Source organism: Papaver somniferum, chromosome 5 (genome assembly GCF_003573695.1).
Source record: "Papaver somniferum cultivar HN1 chromosome 5, ASM357369v1, whole genome shotgun sequence".
Taxonomy (NCBI): domain Eukaryota; kingdom Viridiplantae; phylum Streptophyta; class Magnoliopsida; order Ranunculales; family Papaveraceae; genus Papaver; species Papaver somniferum.
In genome coordinates, this window is record NC_039362.1 from 103,376,275 (window position 1) to 103,392,630 (window position 16,356).

The 16,356-nt window shown below is 37.4% G+C and overlaps 1 protein-coding gene and 1 long non-coding RNA gene across 3 annotated transcripts; one reads left to right on the top strand and one right to left on the bottom strand.

Moving 5' to 3' along the window:
- Nucleotides 1-9,971: 9,971 nt before the first annotated feature.
- On the top strand, nt 9,972-12,021 carry LOC113282345. Of its 2 annotated transcripts, XR_003326838.1 has the most exons (5): nt 9,972-10,126; nt 10,450-10,542; nt 10,658-10,758; nt 10,869-10,954; nt 11,088-12,021. It is a non-coding gene; the product is annotated as an uncharacterized LOC113282345 (long non-coding RNA). The 2 variants fall into 2 exon arrangements; XR_003326839.1 differs by having other exon boundaries at nt 10,658-10,905.
- Nucleotides 12,022-12,799: 778 nt separating this feature from the next.
- Nucleotides 12,800-15,811, bottom strand: LOC113277695 (protein terminal ear1-like). The gene is made up of 5 exons (XM_026526724.1): nt 14,959-15,811; nt 14,109-14,724; nt 13,865-13,990; nt 13,585-13,726; nt 12,800-13,415 (listed from the first exon to the last, which is right to left on the bottom strand). Exons 1-5 carry the CDS (start codon nt 15,680-15,682, stop codon nt 12,861-12,863), a joined length of 2,163 nt encoding a protein of 720 aa, XP_026382509.1. The 5' UTR covers nt 15,683-15,811; the 3' UTR covers nt 12,800-12,860.
- Between the last annotated feature and the right edge of the window lie 545 nt (nt 15,812-16,356).

Consider the following 16,356-nt stretch of genomic DNA (forward strand, 5'->3'; position numbering starts at 1 on the left):
CATACCACGTCTAGGGATTTAACCGAAGCACGAAATATCAATTCAAAAGCATAAATAATCAAGAAAATCACATACACGATTAAACTCCAAGCTTTGTGAAGAAAAACTATGAATCAATCAAATCATTATTAAGCATATATCAATGTAGAGTTTTCACAATTAATTGATTTCTACCTAAACCCTAACATGACTCTAGCTAGACATGGCTTTCTCAAAAACCATAAACATATTAAAATCAAACTCTAACTAATTAAAAATGAAGAATCGAAAACAAAACTTCAAAACCCTTCTCTCCTTGCGGCACTATGGCCGGGGGCCTCCTTTTTGACTCAATATGTGATTGTATACGTAGCCTCACCAAAGAAATCTAATTTCCTTATTAATTCTCTACACCATGTCATCAGCCAATTAACCTATGACACATGTTGAGGGATAAACAAAATCACCCAATGAAGTTTCGCCACGTCTTCATTTCTAACACTTGTCTGCCATCTGATCTTCTAGATGTCTCGTGCTCATCTTATTTCCATAAACGTTGTGAAAGAATCTTAGCACAATATGGGAAAGTTAAGATATGATGTTGACACAAGTCATAAACATTTGAACTCCACAGACTCCTTCTCAGACGCTCGTGAACCACAGGCTGCAACAACAGTACCCCTAAACAAAAAACGAATCATCACTCCCACCACTGGTCCAACAACCCGACCAGTTAACCACAAAATAAACTCAAAAACCGAGATCAGGTCCCTTCTTTGCTTGTTGTCGAACACATGTAGCCATCATCAACATCTTGAACTTCTCTGCACTTCCACTTCTCATTGTTTATCCATTCCAGCTCCTTCCAAAACTCGTTGTGGCCATTTTTCTTCATATCTACAACTTCACATATAGATACCACGACCCAAACACATTTCATATTCTCTGACTAAGAACTCACCTCCAGTGATCACACGCAACAACTCCAATCTTCTATCCATACAAATCTTGACCACAAACATCAACCAATATAACCTTTCCAGACACAAACATCAGCTACTGCAATCGTTTCACCAACAACATCATCACAATACTAGTTTTGAGCTCCAAACAGTACAATCCCTGAGCAAAACCAGCTACGTACAACCCCACTCGGCACCAGTTAAGCCAACCTCTTCGCGGTATGAACCAGAGTCCCATTTCGATTACAGTTTCGCAAACATAGTTATCTCAGCCATTAGAGGATTCATAGACACCACACCCAACTCCAAGTCATCACCGGAAACTGCAGTTCACCCACCTTCGACAGCAAAGCATTGTAACATCTTAGTCGAGAAGCAATCTGAGAAGAGCCACCACCGTTTCTACCAGTTACTTCATCGTCATAGCACCTCAACCGAGCTTACACGACTGCCAAGTACACCCCATGCACAACCGTTCAACCCATCTTTTTGCCTCCTTGTAGATGTAAAACCAACCCAACATCTCGCCTCAATTGCCTTGTACAGCTCAGGAACAAACACCAATATGACGCCACCAAGCCATCACGACTATCACTGCCATTCTCCAATCATATACACTGAACTCCAACTTCTCATCTTCCTCCCTGACACCAGCAGTCATCCATTCACATCACCACTGCTCGTTTATTCATCCATAGAACCGTCTCCTAAGTAACCCGTATGAATCATGGAAGTAAACACCAGTTCATCTCCGTTCAAGCTCTCCATGCAACCATCGTCGGCACCAGCAGGTCACAACATAGTTTCTCCATCTACAACACCTTCTTCTCAAAGTTTGTCTAGCATTTTCACTCCTCTGTAATATTTAAATCTCGCACCATGAAGAATGGTTATACTGTAGCTGCTCGGTAATATACTAAACACACACCATTGAAGTTTCAGCTCAGATCCTGGAAAATGTTGCTCGGTACTCTTTTCTCAATTAAATGAAGTGAGATTGCAATGACACCTCACACTTATGTGCTGGAGCAAAACAAAGACGTGGCCTTGGAATGGTTCAATGCTTTGACAAGACAAATAGTTGACATGGATGTTCATTATCAACTCTCAATGTATTTGGCGCCGAGACCTGCAATATTGGTGCTTTACTGTACAAATGCACTTGATAATTTATTGGCCCGGAAATGAGGTAATCAAGCAGGTGTTCGTGACATATTAACTCGGAATGAAGCTCCATCCGTGAGCCACTTTGGTGATTTCCGTGGCAAACGCCATTTAAGCTGTAATTTAGTCGTTTATTCTCCGGATGATCGAATTCACTTGTACTTTCTACAAAAGCACTAGAATAGTGTTATTAGTAAGAATATTGAGTTGTAGCTCATATAAATATGGGTATAAAATGTAGCACATACGTGCTTATCAACACCCACACACTTATATTTTGCTAGTCCTCGAGCAAAACAGAAAATTGACCCGCTACACAATTGTTCATATAATAGAGAGAGTTAGACCCGCTACACAGCTGGTCATGACAAATGCCATACATAACACCCGCTACACAGCTGGTCATAATCATAAAATCATAATGATAAATTTTTTTTTCAAGATCCGCTACACAGCTGATCATTTTTTTTTGTAGACCCGCTACACAGCTGGTCATATGATGCATTTTTCTTTTATTGATACAATTTTTTTTTTCATTTTTTTTTTCAAATCATAATTCCTAACAAGAATACCACTCCCCTACACTTGAACATTACATTGTCCTCAATGTGATTGAGTCATCCAACGTAGAAATTAAGGTGGGAAATTTTAAAATACAATAAAAATAAAAGATAGAGTCCAGGAAACAAATCTGATGGGTTGACTCCCATGAAGCAAAAGGTATTTGTTTCCCTGCTTTCCAGTAGCATATAATCTCAAATAAGGTGAGGTTGGAACCCAGAGTACGCTGCAAATCATATATATACAGTCTGAAAAGTTGGGGATCAACCCAACTAATCAGTTTTGATGAAAAGATGATCCTGCAGTAATGATGATTAGTACCCAGATAGCAAAAACTGAACCCAGTCTTATTCGGAACATTCACATAAGCTTTTAGAAAATCACGATCCGAGAAACAAGGGCTCAACGGAACAATGATATCGTGACTAATTGGCCCATTATCATTCACAACGGTTTCATTATTAAGGGTCAAGTCAGAGCTTTCTCAACTAATGGAACTAGTCGAGACTCAGTAAAAACTAGAGGTTCTAGTTTGGGTTTCCATTTAGTAGTGTCTAGCAGCGGTGTGGAGTCTAACAAAGCATTGACTTCACAAATAACACTATCATCATCAAAATCATCCCCAAAATGAGCTAAGCAAATCTCTAATGGATCTTCCAAGTCGCTCTTGCAAAAGCCTTGCGAGTGCATACTTTCTTTTCGCCCACAACACTTCAGGCTAAGGTACCTAAAAAAAATCAAATAAAATACGTAAAAAGAACCAAAAGAAATCTTAAAGGAAAATAAAATAAAATTATGTACAAAAAGATATCAATCAGAGAGTATTTTACAACCACTCCCCGGCAACGGCGCCAAAAACTTCGTAAGCTCAGAAACCTACAATAAATACTGCAAGTGCACAGCGTCTAACTAGTAGACAATGGCAAATACAGGTCGTTCCCACGAGGAGTGTGAAATACTTCTACTAACTAATACCAAGGATCAACAAATCAATAAGGTGATGTTTAACGATTTTTCAGGAATTCGGGACAACATGAAATAATAAATAATTGTTAACAATAAACGGAATGAGAGCGGGTTATTAGGATTTTCGGTTTCCACCAAATAACTATGCAAACTCTACTAATCTTTAAAAATATATTCCATGCTTTTATTTTCAAATACTGTTTCTCCGCTATAGTTTTCTTCGCTTCATGGGTAGTGATTCTAAAACATTACCTATCAATCCTTGCATACCACGTCTAGGGATTTAACTGAAGCATGCAATATCAATTCAAAAGCATAAATAATCAAGAAAATCACATAAACGATTAAACACCAAGCTTTGTGAAGAAAAACTATTAATCAATCAAATCATTATTAAGCATATATCAATGTAGAGTTTTCACAATTAATTGATTTCTACCTAAACCCTAACATGACTCTAGATAGACATGGCTTTCTCAAAAGCCATAAACATATTAAAATCAAACTCTAGCTAATGAAAAATGAAGAATCGAAAAAAAAACTTCAAAACCCTTCTCTCCTTGCGGCACTATGGTCGGGGGCCTCCTCTTTGGCTCAATATGTGATCGTATACATAGCCTCACCAAAGAAATCTAATTTCCTTATTAATTATCTACACCAAGTCATCAGCCAGTTAACCTATGACACATGTTGAGGAATAAACAAAATCACCCAATGAAGTTTCGCCACGTCTTCATTTCTAACACTTGTCTGCCATCTGATCTTCTAGATGTCTCGTGCTCATTTTGTTTCCATAAACGTTGTGAAAGAATCTTAACACAATATGGTAAAGTTGAGATATGATGTTGACACAAGTCATAAACATTTGAACTCCACAGACTCCTTCTCAGACGCTCGTGAACCACAGGCTGCAACAACAGTACCCCTAAACGAAACACAAATCATCACTCCCACCACTGGTCCAACAGCCCGACCAGTTAACCACAAAATAAACTCAAAAACCGAGATCAGGTTCCTGCTTTGCTTGTTGTCGAACACATGTAGCCATCATCAACGTCTTTAACTTCTCTGCACTTCCACTTCTCATTGTTTATCCATTCCACCTCCTTTCAAAACTCGTTGTGGCCATTTTTCTTCATATCTACAGCTTCACATACCGCTGCCACCACCCAACCGCATTTCATATTCTCTGACTAAGAACTCACCTCCAGTGATCACACACAACAACTCCAATCTTCTATCCATACAAATCTCGACCACAAACATCAACCGAGATAACCTTTCCAGACACAAACATCAGCTACTGCAATCGTTTCACCAGCAACAGCATCACAATACTAGTTTTGAGCTCCAAACAGTACAATCCCTGAGCAAAACCAGCTACGTACAACCCCACTCGGCACCAGTTCAGCCAACCTCTTCGCGGTATGAACCAGAGTCCCATTTCGATTCCAGTTTCGCCAAACATAGTTATCTCAGCCATTAGAGGATTCATAGCCACCACACCCAACTCCAAGTCATCACCGGCAACTGCAGTTCACCCACCTTCGACAGACAGCAAAGAATTGTAACATCTTAGTCGAGAAGCAATCTGAGAAGAGCCACCACCGTTTCTACCAGTTACTTCATCGTCATAGCACCTCAACTGAGCTTACACGACTGCCAAGTACACCCAATGCACAGCCGTTCAACCCATCTTTTTGCCTCCTTGTAGCTGTAAAACCAACCCAACATCTCGCCTCAATTGCCTTGTATAACTCATGAAGCAAACACCAATGCGACGCCACCTAGCCATAACGACTATCACTGCCATTCTCCAATCACATACACTGAACTCCAACTGCTCATCTTCCTCCCTGACACCAGCAGTCATCCATTCACATCACCACTACTCGTTTATTCAGCCATAGAATCGTCTCCTAAGTAACCCATATGAATCATGGAAGTAAACACCAGTTCAGCTCCGTTCAAGCTTTCGATGCAACCATCGTCGGCACCAGCAGGTCACAACATAGTTTCTCCATCTACAGCACCTTCTTCTCAAAGTTTGTCTAGCATTTTCACTCCTCTGTAATATTTAAATCTCGCACCATGAAGAATTTTTATACTGTAGCTGCTCGGTAATATACTAAACACACCATTGAAGTTTCAGCTCAGATCCTGGAAAATGTTGCTCAGTACTCTTTTCTCAATTAAATGAAGTGAGATAGCAATGACACCTCACACTTATGTGCTGGAGCAAAACAAAGACGTGGCCTTGGAATGGTTCAATGCTTTGGCAAGACAAATAGTTGACATGGATGTTCATTATCAACTCTCAATGTATTTGGCGCCGAGACCTGCAATATTGGTGCTTTACTGTACAAATGCACTTGATAATTTATTAGCCCGGAAATGAGGTAGTCAAGCAGGTGTTCGTGACATATTAACTCGGAAGCAAGCTCCATCCGTGAGCCACTTTGGTGATTTCCGTGGCAAACGCCATTTAAGCTGCAACTTAGACGTTTATTCTCCGGATGATCGAATTTACTTGTACTTTCTACAAAAGCACTAAAATAGTGTTATTAGTAAGAATATTGAGTCCTAGCTCATATAAATATGGGTATAAAATGTAGCACATACGTACTTATCAGGAAGTGAGTTGGCTAGCTAAAACTCCCAATGGTACTTATGGCAGATTAATGTGGAAAGCTATTATGAACTGTAATCTATTTTTTCTCAAGCATGTCGGGTTCAAGGTTAATTTTGGTTCAATTACAAGGTTTTGGGAGGAATGTTGACTTTATGATAGACCTATCAAAGATTGTTACCCAAATCCATTCCAGGTTTCTAGATCTAAAAATATGAGAATTGTTGAAGTTGGTGTGACTAATGAAACTGGTGTTAGTTGGAATTTAAATGTCCCAAGAAGACTTTTTGGTGCAGCTGATGTTGAAAATTTCATTCTTGTTTTAGATCTCGGTTCCTTTTCCTTCAACTCCAGCCTTGAAGATGAATTGCAATGGTCTTTATGCTCTAAAAAAGTTTTTACTGTCAGGTCTCTTTATGACTTTCTTACAGTCATGGACTCAAGCCAAGAATATGGTACAATTTTTACCTTCATCTGGAAGCAGAAATACCCACTCAAGATTGGGTTTTTTTCTTTGGCTAATTGCTCATTGAAGATTACCAACAAGAGACTCCTTAAGAAGAAAAGGTATTGAAGTCCCAGCTGAGTGCCTTTTTTTTAATGAAGTTGAAACAACTTCCCATTTTTTGTTGCACTGCACTTTCGCTAGAAGATTTGGGGTAAGTTTTTGGAAAAGCTTAACTGGTTTTTTTCAATGCCCAATCATATACCTACGGTGCTGCAATCTTGGAATCTGACACAATCCTCTCCAGCAAAAACTTCAGTTTGGAACTTAATCCCTGCAGCTATTCTGTGGTCCATATGGAAAAAGGAATGCAAGAGTTTTTACTGATAAGGTCTCTAATGAAGTTGCAGTCACAAATAAGGCAATCTACTGCTTATACTCATGGTCTATGGCAATCAAATAGTTTGAGCATCTTTCTTCTTCAGATGTCATGAATAACTGGCATTCTACTTTCTTTGAGATGCAGTAACTTTGGTAGTTCTTAGGATGTTGTTTTGCTCTTGGTTTAGCTTAAATTTGTCTGTGGATTTTTGCTTTTTTCTGCCCTTTTCTTCATTTTTCTTTTCTTTGTATTTGGATTAGGGTGGTATGGAAATTTTATCGAGACTCCTAGATAAAGCTATAGTGGATAGGAAGATCTCAGGCTTTCAAATATACAAAGATGTTCCAAATATCTCTCACCTCTTCTTTGCTGACGACTGCTTTCTTTTCACCAAAGCCGATCTGGGGGATATACCTTATCTATTTTTGGGGAAATCATAGGACAAATGGTGAACCTTCAGAAATCCAGTGTTTATTTCATCCCTCGAGTTCATCATAAACACTGTAAAATAATAGCCAGAATCTTAAAAGTTCCTTTAATGACAAAAAAATGACAGATATCTAGGTACTCCCTGTTTTTTGATAAAAAATAGAAAAGCTAATTTCGAACCGCTCCTCCAGAAATATTACTCTACGCTACAAGGATGGAAATCTAAGCTTCTTTCGCAAGCAGGTAGAACAGTTTTAATTAAATTCATTCTTCAATCTTTCCCAACTCAACAAATGCAAGTTCTAGCTCTACCAAAAGAAAGCTTAGACCAAATAGATCGCATCCAAAGAAATATCTGGCGGAATAAATAAGGAAAGAAAAGACGGGGAGGGTTTATCAAAGCCTGGAAAAGCATTTGCAAGCTTATTTATGAAGGTAGGGTTAGGAATTAAAAATCCTCACAAATTCAATACTGCTTACTCACAAAGTTGGCTAGTAGACTAATTCAAGAACAAGATCAATTATGGGCTCAACTTCCCAAAGCGAAATACTTCCCAAATTCTCATCCTTGGGAGGCAACTAGGACCTCAAATTTATCGTGGATTTGGACAAGCATTCAAAGAGGATTAGATTTAAGTAAAGGAAACTTTGTTTGGCAAGTCAAAAATGGAAAATCAACGAAAATTTGGGAAGAACACTGGATACCAAATGAAGGGATAATTTCCCAACCCCTCGATATTCAAGATCCGGTCCCAAAAATGGTCCAAGAACTCATAACTGAAGAAAATAAATGGGATCAAGAAAAATTGAACAAGTTCTTCAGTCAATAAGATATAGGAAAAATTCAGGCAATAACACCAAGAAAAGAGGAACAAGATAAAATTCATTGGAAACATCACCATTCCGGAAATTTCTCGGCTAAAAAAATTTATAATTATTTAGTCAGGCAATCTCAAGATAATGTTCCCTTGACTGGTTTCCCTTGGGGAAAAATTTAGCAGATACAGGCAATTCCTAGAGTTAAATTATTCATTTGGAAACTAACGCAAGAAGCACTGCCAACTTCTTGGAGACTAGGAGCACATAATCCAGATATTAATCCCCATCAAATGTGCAATGCTCATGTCCAGGAAACCGATAATCATTTATTCAGACCCACTTTCGCTAGAGCTATTTGGTTTGGTTTATCTCTAGACAATATAAATTTTTCAGGCAATACAGATATGATTGATCAATGGATTAAAAATTGGATATCGGATCCAGATATCTCTCATTTAGCAGACAAAATCTCCGCAATAATTTGGTTTATTTGGAAATATAGATGCCCAGTTGTGTTTGAAAAAGTAAATCTTGATCCGATTAACCTAATAAACCAGATCAATAGGTTCATGCAATCCATTCCCAATAAAACAGTTAAAAAAGGAATTAGCAACCATGAGCCGAATTTGGTCAGATATAAATGGTCGGATTTAAACACAGATTGGATAATCTTCATCGATGCGTCGTTCAAGAAAGAAGATCTTTCAATGGGATATGCCTTTATCCTTTACTCCACCGATCACGAATCTTTCATGCACATTTCATCAGGAGAAGATCAGGCTTCTTCGGCTTTTCATGCGGAGACCAAAGCATTTCTAATAGCAGTTACTTGGTTAAAAGAAAACATCATGTCTAGCGTTTCAATAGTCACCGATTGTGAAGCCCTGGCAGACAACATCAACAAGGTAAGTACAGATTATCCATGGATAGCTGAAAATACTTTGAAGGAAACCAAAAAAAATTCTGAAGAGTCTCCCTCAAGCTTAGGTAAAGTTTATCAAAAGGAAGCACAATTCTGCAGCGGACTACGTTGCTAAAGAAGCAAAAATAAAGAGTCTTCAATAAAAAATTCTGAAATCTAGCATTAGTTCAAATGTTTTTGATAAAAATGAAATTGTAAATCTCTTGTACTACATTTGCTAGTTAATATATTCACCTTTCCTATCCAAAAAAAGATTTGTACCCTCTATTTTTTTTGGTCAATAAACTCTTTTCTTTGACGATCAAAAAAAAAAAATATTTAGAGAAGTTGGCAATCATGAACCCACCTACTAAAACTAATTTGTTACCAAATTCTATTGGATGCTAATAGAGGGGTATCAATTAGCTTGAGGGAATGTGGAATTTGGTAAGTTGGTATCCTTATTAGGGATCGAAAACTAATAAACTGTTATTAATTAATAATATGATTTCAGATGATTTTTCTTTGTTGTGGTTAAAAGTGGAACAAAGCTCTCTTCTGAGAGCTTCTGACCCCACCGGGTATATTTCAGCCAATAAGATCGTTCTGTTATTTCACACCACCAAAGGTACGTCCGGGATATTCACACCACGGATATTTCGTCAAAAACACACCACCGAGCGAATTAAAACTCTAAGTTGTTTGATATCAGCCCTAAAAAAAAAAAACTCTTCTACTACAACGGTTACGGCAAATTCCATCAGTTTGCTTTCGGGTTTTTTTATATTCTTTTTTCTTCTTTTTTTCCGATCTTTCACCGCTTCTTCTCCACTCTACGTTTCTTCTTCTTCTTTATACCTGTTCTAATTATTATTCTCCCGATCTTCAGGTAACAGTAACTTAATTTCCACGATTACAACTCTTCTCTCGATTTTCCCTTTATATCATACGGTTTTTATTTTCTTTTGCTTTTTGTTTTGTTTCTGGAACTTTGTTTTTTGATTATACATAAAGATTTATATTTTACAGTGAGTAATTGATTATACATAAGAACCATGAGGTTCCATCTATGCAGAGTTAATTATCAGTTGATGTAAATTAGGGTAATACGGTATTAGGGTCAAATGGATTTTGTAAATTAGGGTAAATAAATTTGGAAGTTAGGATTTATTAAAAGTGATTGTTAATTTTTGGTCTATCTCATTGTTTCAGGATTGAGAGTTTTCACCGAGCCATAGATGGCAGGTAAGGGTAAAATTGAAGATTGGCTGAATTCTTTTGGGGAAAGGAATCACCTTTGGTTAAGTAAGCATCACCAGATACAAAAGTTAGCGGTCTTTCAATTATAAGATGTCTGTATTTTAGTTACCAATTTGTTATGGGAGAGATCTCTAACTCTATAATGCTAAAATACTTGCAGGAAATGCAGGAATACCAATATTCCACTAGAACAATCAGTGAGACATTCAAGTCTCAAAGTATCTGACAATGGTATTAAAAAGAGCCTGATGAAAAATCTAGGTCTGTTTGTATAGCAACTGGAACTGTTCCAGCCGTAATGGTTCAATTGTTGGAGAAAGAACATGCAACTCATAAATTACCTACTCATAAATACCTACTTTGTTGTGTAGCTTCATTAAAAGTGTATGGTTTACAATGCGTCAAGAGGTATACAACAGTATACATTTTACATACATTTTCTTGGTATCCTTTTAAGGTATATATTAAAAGTATGTCTAATGCTTTCTAAATCACTTTTGTAATTTTCAAGTCATAAGAAGAACACAAATTCAATTCCACCTACGGACAGAGCAACCTATCTCTGAGCTATTTTCGTTCTATTGATGCAGCCGCGCAAGTACATTACAAAATAGGAGGAGAGACGATGACGAGTATGATCGAGATTCTTATGTAGCGGGCAAGCCAGGAATTCAACATATGCAGCATCTATGAAAATGATGATTGTGAACAGGTACCTCATCTCCAATTGTATTGAATTTGTCATTCTTTGTGCTGGTTTCGGTGCATGTATGCTATCTTGGATATACGGTGAGTTAATCTCAGAAAATTATGCTCAAGAGTGTGTAGTTATAATTGTGTATTTTTAGTGGTTGCTCTATCTGACTAATTATAGTTAGGTGGTAGATTGTTTTACAACTAAAGGCATATATATCTGTGGGCAAAGATAGAAAAACTAATGCAATATTAGGATTCAAACTTAGAAAAACACATTTGTTATTCTTGCCAAGGACATGCTCTCTTTTGTTATTTTTAATGAGTACGAATTGCTTCTGTTCATTTTATGATATTCTGTTGATCTTTAAAACAACTGCGAGATGGAGTTGTGATCTTACTACCGAGGCTCGGTGATAATCCACTTACCGTAAAAGCTATGCAAACCATTGTGGCTGACATCACCACCGCCAGTATAGGGAATTTGCTGCCCTTGGTATACCGTGTACCTACGCCAAGCTCATTTGAGATCCTCACACTGGTTGCAATACTTAAAGCTAAGAATATCATGAACTCCTAGAACAGTGAGCAATGTGAAAACATACCAAGAACCAACACTTTCACATAGATTGTTGTAGTTACTGCATAAATGAATAACCTGCCACATAGATATCGTAGCTACTGCATGCAATGCACGAATTCCGTGTCGTTGCTGTACCGGTTGCAGTACCCATTGTTAAGACAAAACAATTACATGTAATGTACCCATATAACATTTTGTTTTTATAATTGAGTTTCTTAAAGTTTGTTTCTTATATAAGTTTCTTTCTTGAAAGTTACAATTTATGTTTCATGTCAGTAGACTTAGTTCCCGAACTAACTTACTTCGCAAGTAGTTAATTTGGCTGATAATACGAGACCTGTACTATGAATGACTCGTGAGTTTTATGCTTTTTGAACACAATCATCTTTGCGAAACTATTGAATTAACTGAATTATCATTGCATGCACGGTGCACCATTGGAATGTATACCAACAGAGGTAGTATATTAAATATCTGGGACAACAAATCTGAGCCTATCTGACAACGAGGCTTGAAAGAAAAGAAAATACCAAAACCACTTTTCTGTGTGAACTATCTAGGCCCGTGCAAAGCACGGGCGCAACGACTAGTCCCTATTAGTGATCGAAGACCTTTAGAAGGAGAGTGGTTTGGTAAGCCACCCCATGAAATAGTTAATAGTTTTGTAGTTGACATTCAGGGTGGTCTTATGCGAGAACGATAATAATGGCCTCTCTGTTTAGTTATTTTTCTTTTTCCAGACACTTTATCAAAAAAAAAAAAAAAAATTAGCCATCGAAAATACTTCACGCCCACAAATCCTCCCCCAAACTCGCATACCAATAACAATGGCCCCTCTGTATTCTTCAGTAGGGCGGCACAAAGCAAAAGCTATGGTGGAGGTTAACAATCTTGCAAAGCCTACCCAAACAAACAGTAAAAATGATTTAAAGACTGATAAAAGCAAACCCAAATTTGCAAGTTAAGGTCATTTCTTTCTTTTCATATTCTAGTAGTATCTTTCTTTCTTGAAAACACAAAGTCCTATATTACACACATTAAAACATTACAGAGAGAGAGGACTGGATTAGATACAAGTTACTTTAGTCTAATTAACTTGTGCACAACTTAATACCTTGGGCTTCTGTCTAGACACAGAGCTCGACATGCATCCATTGGGTTTCCCAGCGCTACTACTCGGTAATGCTGATACCAGTGATGATGATCCACAATAACTGGTGGTAGATTTGGTGCCATTACTACTAGTATTACATTTCTTGTCATACACAATTACTTCATCTTCCTTATTAATCATCAGAGCAATATTCTTCTTCCTGCCATCATCATCATTACTGTTGCAGTTCTTTATGAGACTACCAGTGCAGCTATGACTACCACCACTAATGTGATCATCCTCTTCCAGTTTATCATCCCGACCCTTCAAGTTGTTGACCATTACCTCTTTTCCACTAGGACTAGTTTGAAGCCTATGTTTTACAGGAACGTTGTCACTGCTAGCGCTATTAGCTTGCGCCTTACCAACAGCAATTGGATCCGTAAGTTGTTTACCATCACGAGGTGGAGAGAATATAACCGGTAGATAATCATCCTTGTCGCAAGCAAATTTCGAGTTATTGAAATGTTCCGTCAATTCTGCCAAACCCTTTTGAATTGTAAAGCATGCAAAACAAGAAGGAATAAGTAACATATTCAGGACCATTAAAGAGTAAAACACGTAAATGTTGGCCATGTTTGCTCTGTTAGGTTACCCGTGTGTTCAGAAATTAGGATGCATCCTAAAAATTGCATAATGAACAGAAATCATTTCGTACCTGCAACCGAGCATAAGTAACTTCACAAATTTTTCTGGAATTAAAAACTTCCCATTGCTGTAAATGGAAAGCTTTATAAAGTCTCCATGCTGCTTGTGGAGTTGTCAAGTTAACAAATCCGTATCCCACATTGCATTTGTTACTGTCAATTCAACCATCCATTATTGGAATCAAACCAACCAACAACAACATCTACCTCAACTCAAAAGTCAAAAACAAACATCAATGACAAAATTTGACTAAACAAAATCATCAAACAGTAGAAATCTTAAAATCTTACTTGAAGTCAATCGGAAGATAAACAAAATCATAAGCAGACAACGGCTGATTCTCATCACCCTCAGCAAAAATCTTCTCATTGCAGCGAATACAATGGTTGTCTAACATGTTTAGCACTAGCTTTTGACTACAAAAAAACAAACCCAAAACCAGACAAAAAAAAATAATAATAATTATGAAGAAAATAAATGCTACTTATAAAATAGTAGTACCATGAATCCAAAGAAGAGGACTGGGAAAAATACCTGTACTTGTTTGGTATGTTCTTGATCATTACAGTAGTTCTTGCATCTTTAATGAAACTTGATGATGATTCTACTACAGCATCATCATGTATCAAGTATTTAACATCTGAAGTCCTCTGTTTACCTTTCCATTGCCTACTAGTACTACTTCTTGGTTGTAATCGCTTATGATTACCCGCTTGCTGTTTGGTAGTACCTGCACTACTATCTTTAATCTTCTTACCCTTCTTAGATGATGAACTAGCAGCACTAGTATTCCTCTCATTCTTGTCAACACCACCAACTCGTAATGTACTCATTGAAACTTCTAAGCCTCCACCTCCGGAATTTTCTCTCTGGTTGTTCATAGGAATGCAAGAATCAAAATCTTTACCCAACTCATGTTGCATTTGTGGGTAATTCGTAGGCCTAGTGTAAAAACTGTTTATTGAGTGATTCATAGATGCTAGCCTTCTTCTAGTACCTCCTGGACGACTGAATTCAATTACAACGGTTTGACCATTGATTTCTTTACCATTCATTTCATGTAAAGCTTTAGCAGCGTCTCTGATGTCAAAAAACTCTATGAACCTCTGTTGTCTTTTTGATGGAGTCTCCCTCAATTCCTTAATTGGACCTACAAGTGAGAAACAAAAAACTATAAACCATACAAAAGAAAGAAAAAAACTACAAAATGGGTAAGAAACAAGTTCAAAGTAAAAATCAACAGTAAAAAGGAATAATTCCATGCATGGAGGAGAAGATTTATTTTATGTTTTTGCTAGGAGAAGAAGAAGAAGAATAAACAGACCCCACACTACATAATGCATGAAGAATATCAACAGGGAAGAGGGTATTTGAAAATTCATACCAAAAACTTGAAAGATTGCTTTAAGCTGAGCAGTAGAAACACTGATGACCAAATTGAAAAGCACTATAGTTCCTTGGTTATGTCCATCTACTAAACATGATGTAATCATAGTTGGTAAAGTAAATTCTGCCCAAACTGTTCTTCCAGCGATAAGCCCAGGTTGATAGTGAGGAAGAACATGACGATGAACAACACTAGTACTCTTATTCTCTATGACCCATGAAGGAGAAGGTACGAAGAATGGGTTGATTGTGTTGTTTGGTTGATAATGTTGCCCTTGTGTTAATTTACTTTGTAGTTGTATATGTTTTCCTTGAAGCTCAGCCAAAGCCGATTGAGCATGTCTAACATCGAAAAAATGAACGATTACATTTCCTTCTTGTATTAGTCTTTGCATTTCAACTCCTCTTATTTCTCCAAACACTCCTAATTCTCCTCTTAAAACCTCTTCATTAACTTCCCTTGGTACTAAACTTATTAACAGTGAACGTGTTGCTGAAAAAGTTGTTGTTGGTGGTGGCGGTAACACCATAAGTGGAGGTTGAGGTGGTGGTGGGGGTGCATGTAGTGGTGGTGATGGTGGTGTAAAGTACAGTGTAGATGGTACATGATGAGAAGAAGGGTATGGAAAGTACACATGAGGTTGAACAAGGGTAAATTGACAAGTAATTCTTGGTATGAATTCTTGTGCTCGAGGATCTAAACTCCCGTGAAAACCATCCATGGAGAAAAAAAAGTTCAAAATCCAGAATCTTACAGTAAAAAACCAGACCCAGAATTTGTTTTGTGTTTTTGTTTCTTCTCTCTAGGAATTTTGTCTAAAGAAAATAATCAGAAGCACAACAAAGAAGCATTAAATGATGGAGATGTTTTTATTGCCGGCGCACGTTAAAGACCAAACCAAGACTTTACCTTCCCAAAGTTACTACGGTCGTTTCACTATCCCATCACTCAATCTCCTTATATCTCTCTGATCTCTCCATCTCACTCACACAACCCTCTCTCGAGGAACTAAACTCTAGAGAGAGAAAGAGAGAGAGTACTGGTAGCAGCCTAAACAATACAATATACTCCATGAACCTCTTTTTTTTTGTTTTTTTTTTCTTTTTTTTTTCGGAGGATTCCGTGGATGAAAAAATGAAGCTAAATATTATAAGTAAAAAAATTAATTAAATACAGTACCATACAGAGTACCGGCATTTGTGGTGTTTATACAAATGTTGTTTGTTGTATAAAAGTAGAAACCGTTTAGGGTATCTAGGGTTGTTGTATAATGTGGGTGTAGTCCTGTTAATAGGAAAGAAAGAATGTATTCGAGGAGGGAAAGATTATGAGAGGGAACAAAAATCTCAAGGGAGGGAAAGATGTATTCGAGGAGGGAAAGATTATAAGAGGGAA

Excerpts from the sequence above, each read along its gene's own strand:
- LOC113277695 (XM_026526724.1), bottom strand. The coding sequence starts at position 15,682 with ATGGATGGTTTTCACGGGAGTTTAGATCCTCGAGCACAAGAATTCATA. Across the intron at positions 13,991-14,108 it reads AACATACCAAACAAGTACAG|TCAAAAGCTAGTGCTAAACA; the intron begins GTATTTTTCCCA and ends GTTTTTTTGTAG. Across the intron at positions 13,727-13,864 it reads TATCTTCCGATTGACTTCAA|TAACAAATGCAATGTGGGAT; the intron begins GTAAGATTTTAA and ends TTGAATTGACAG.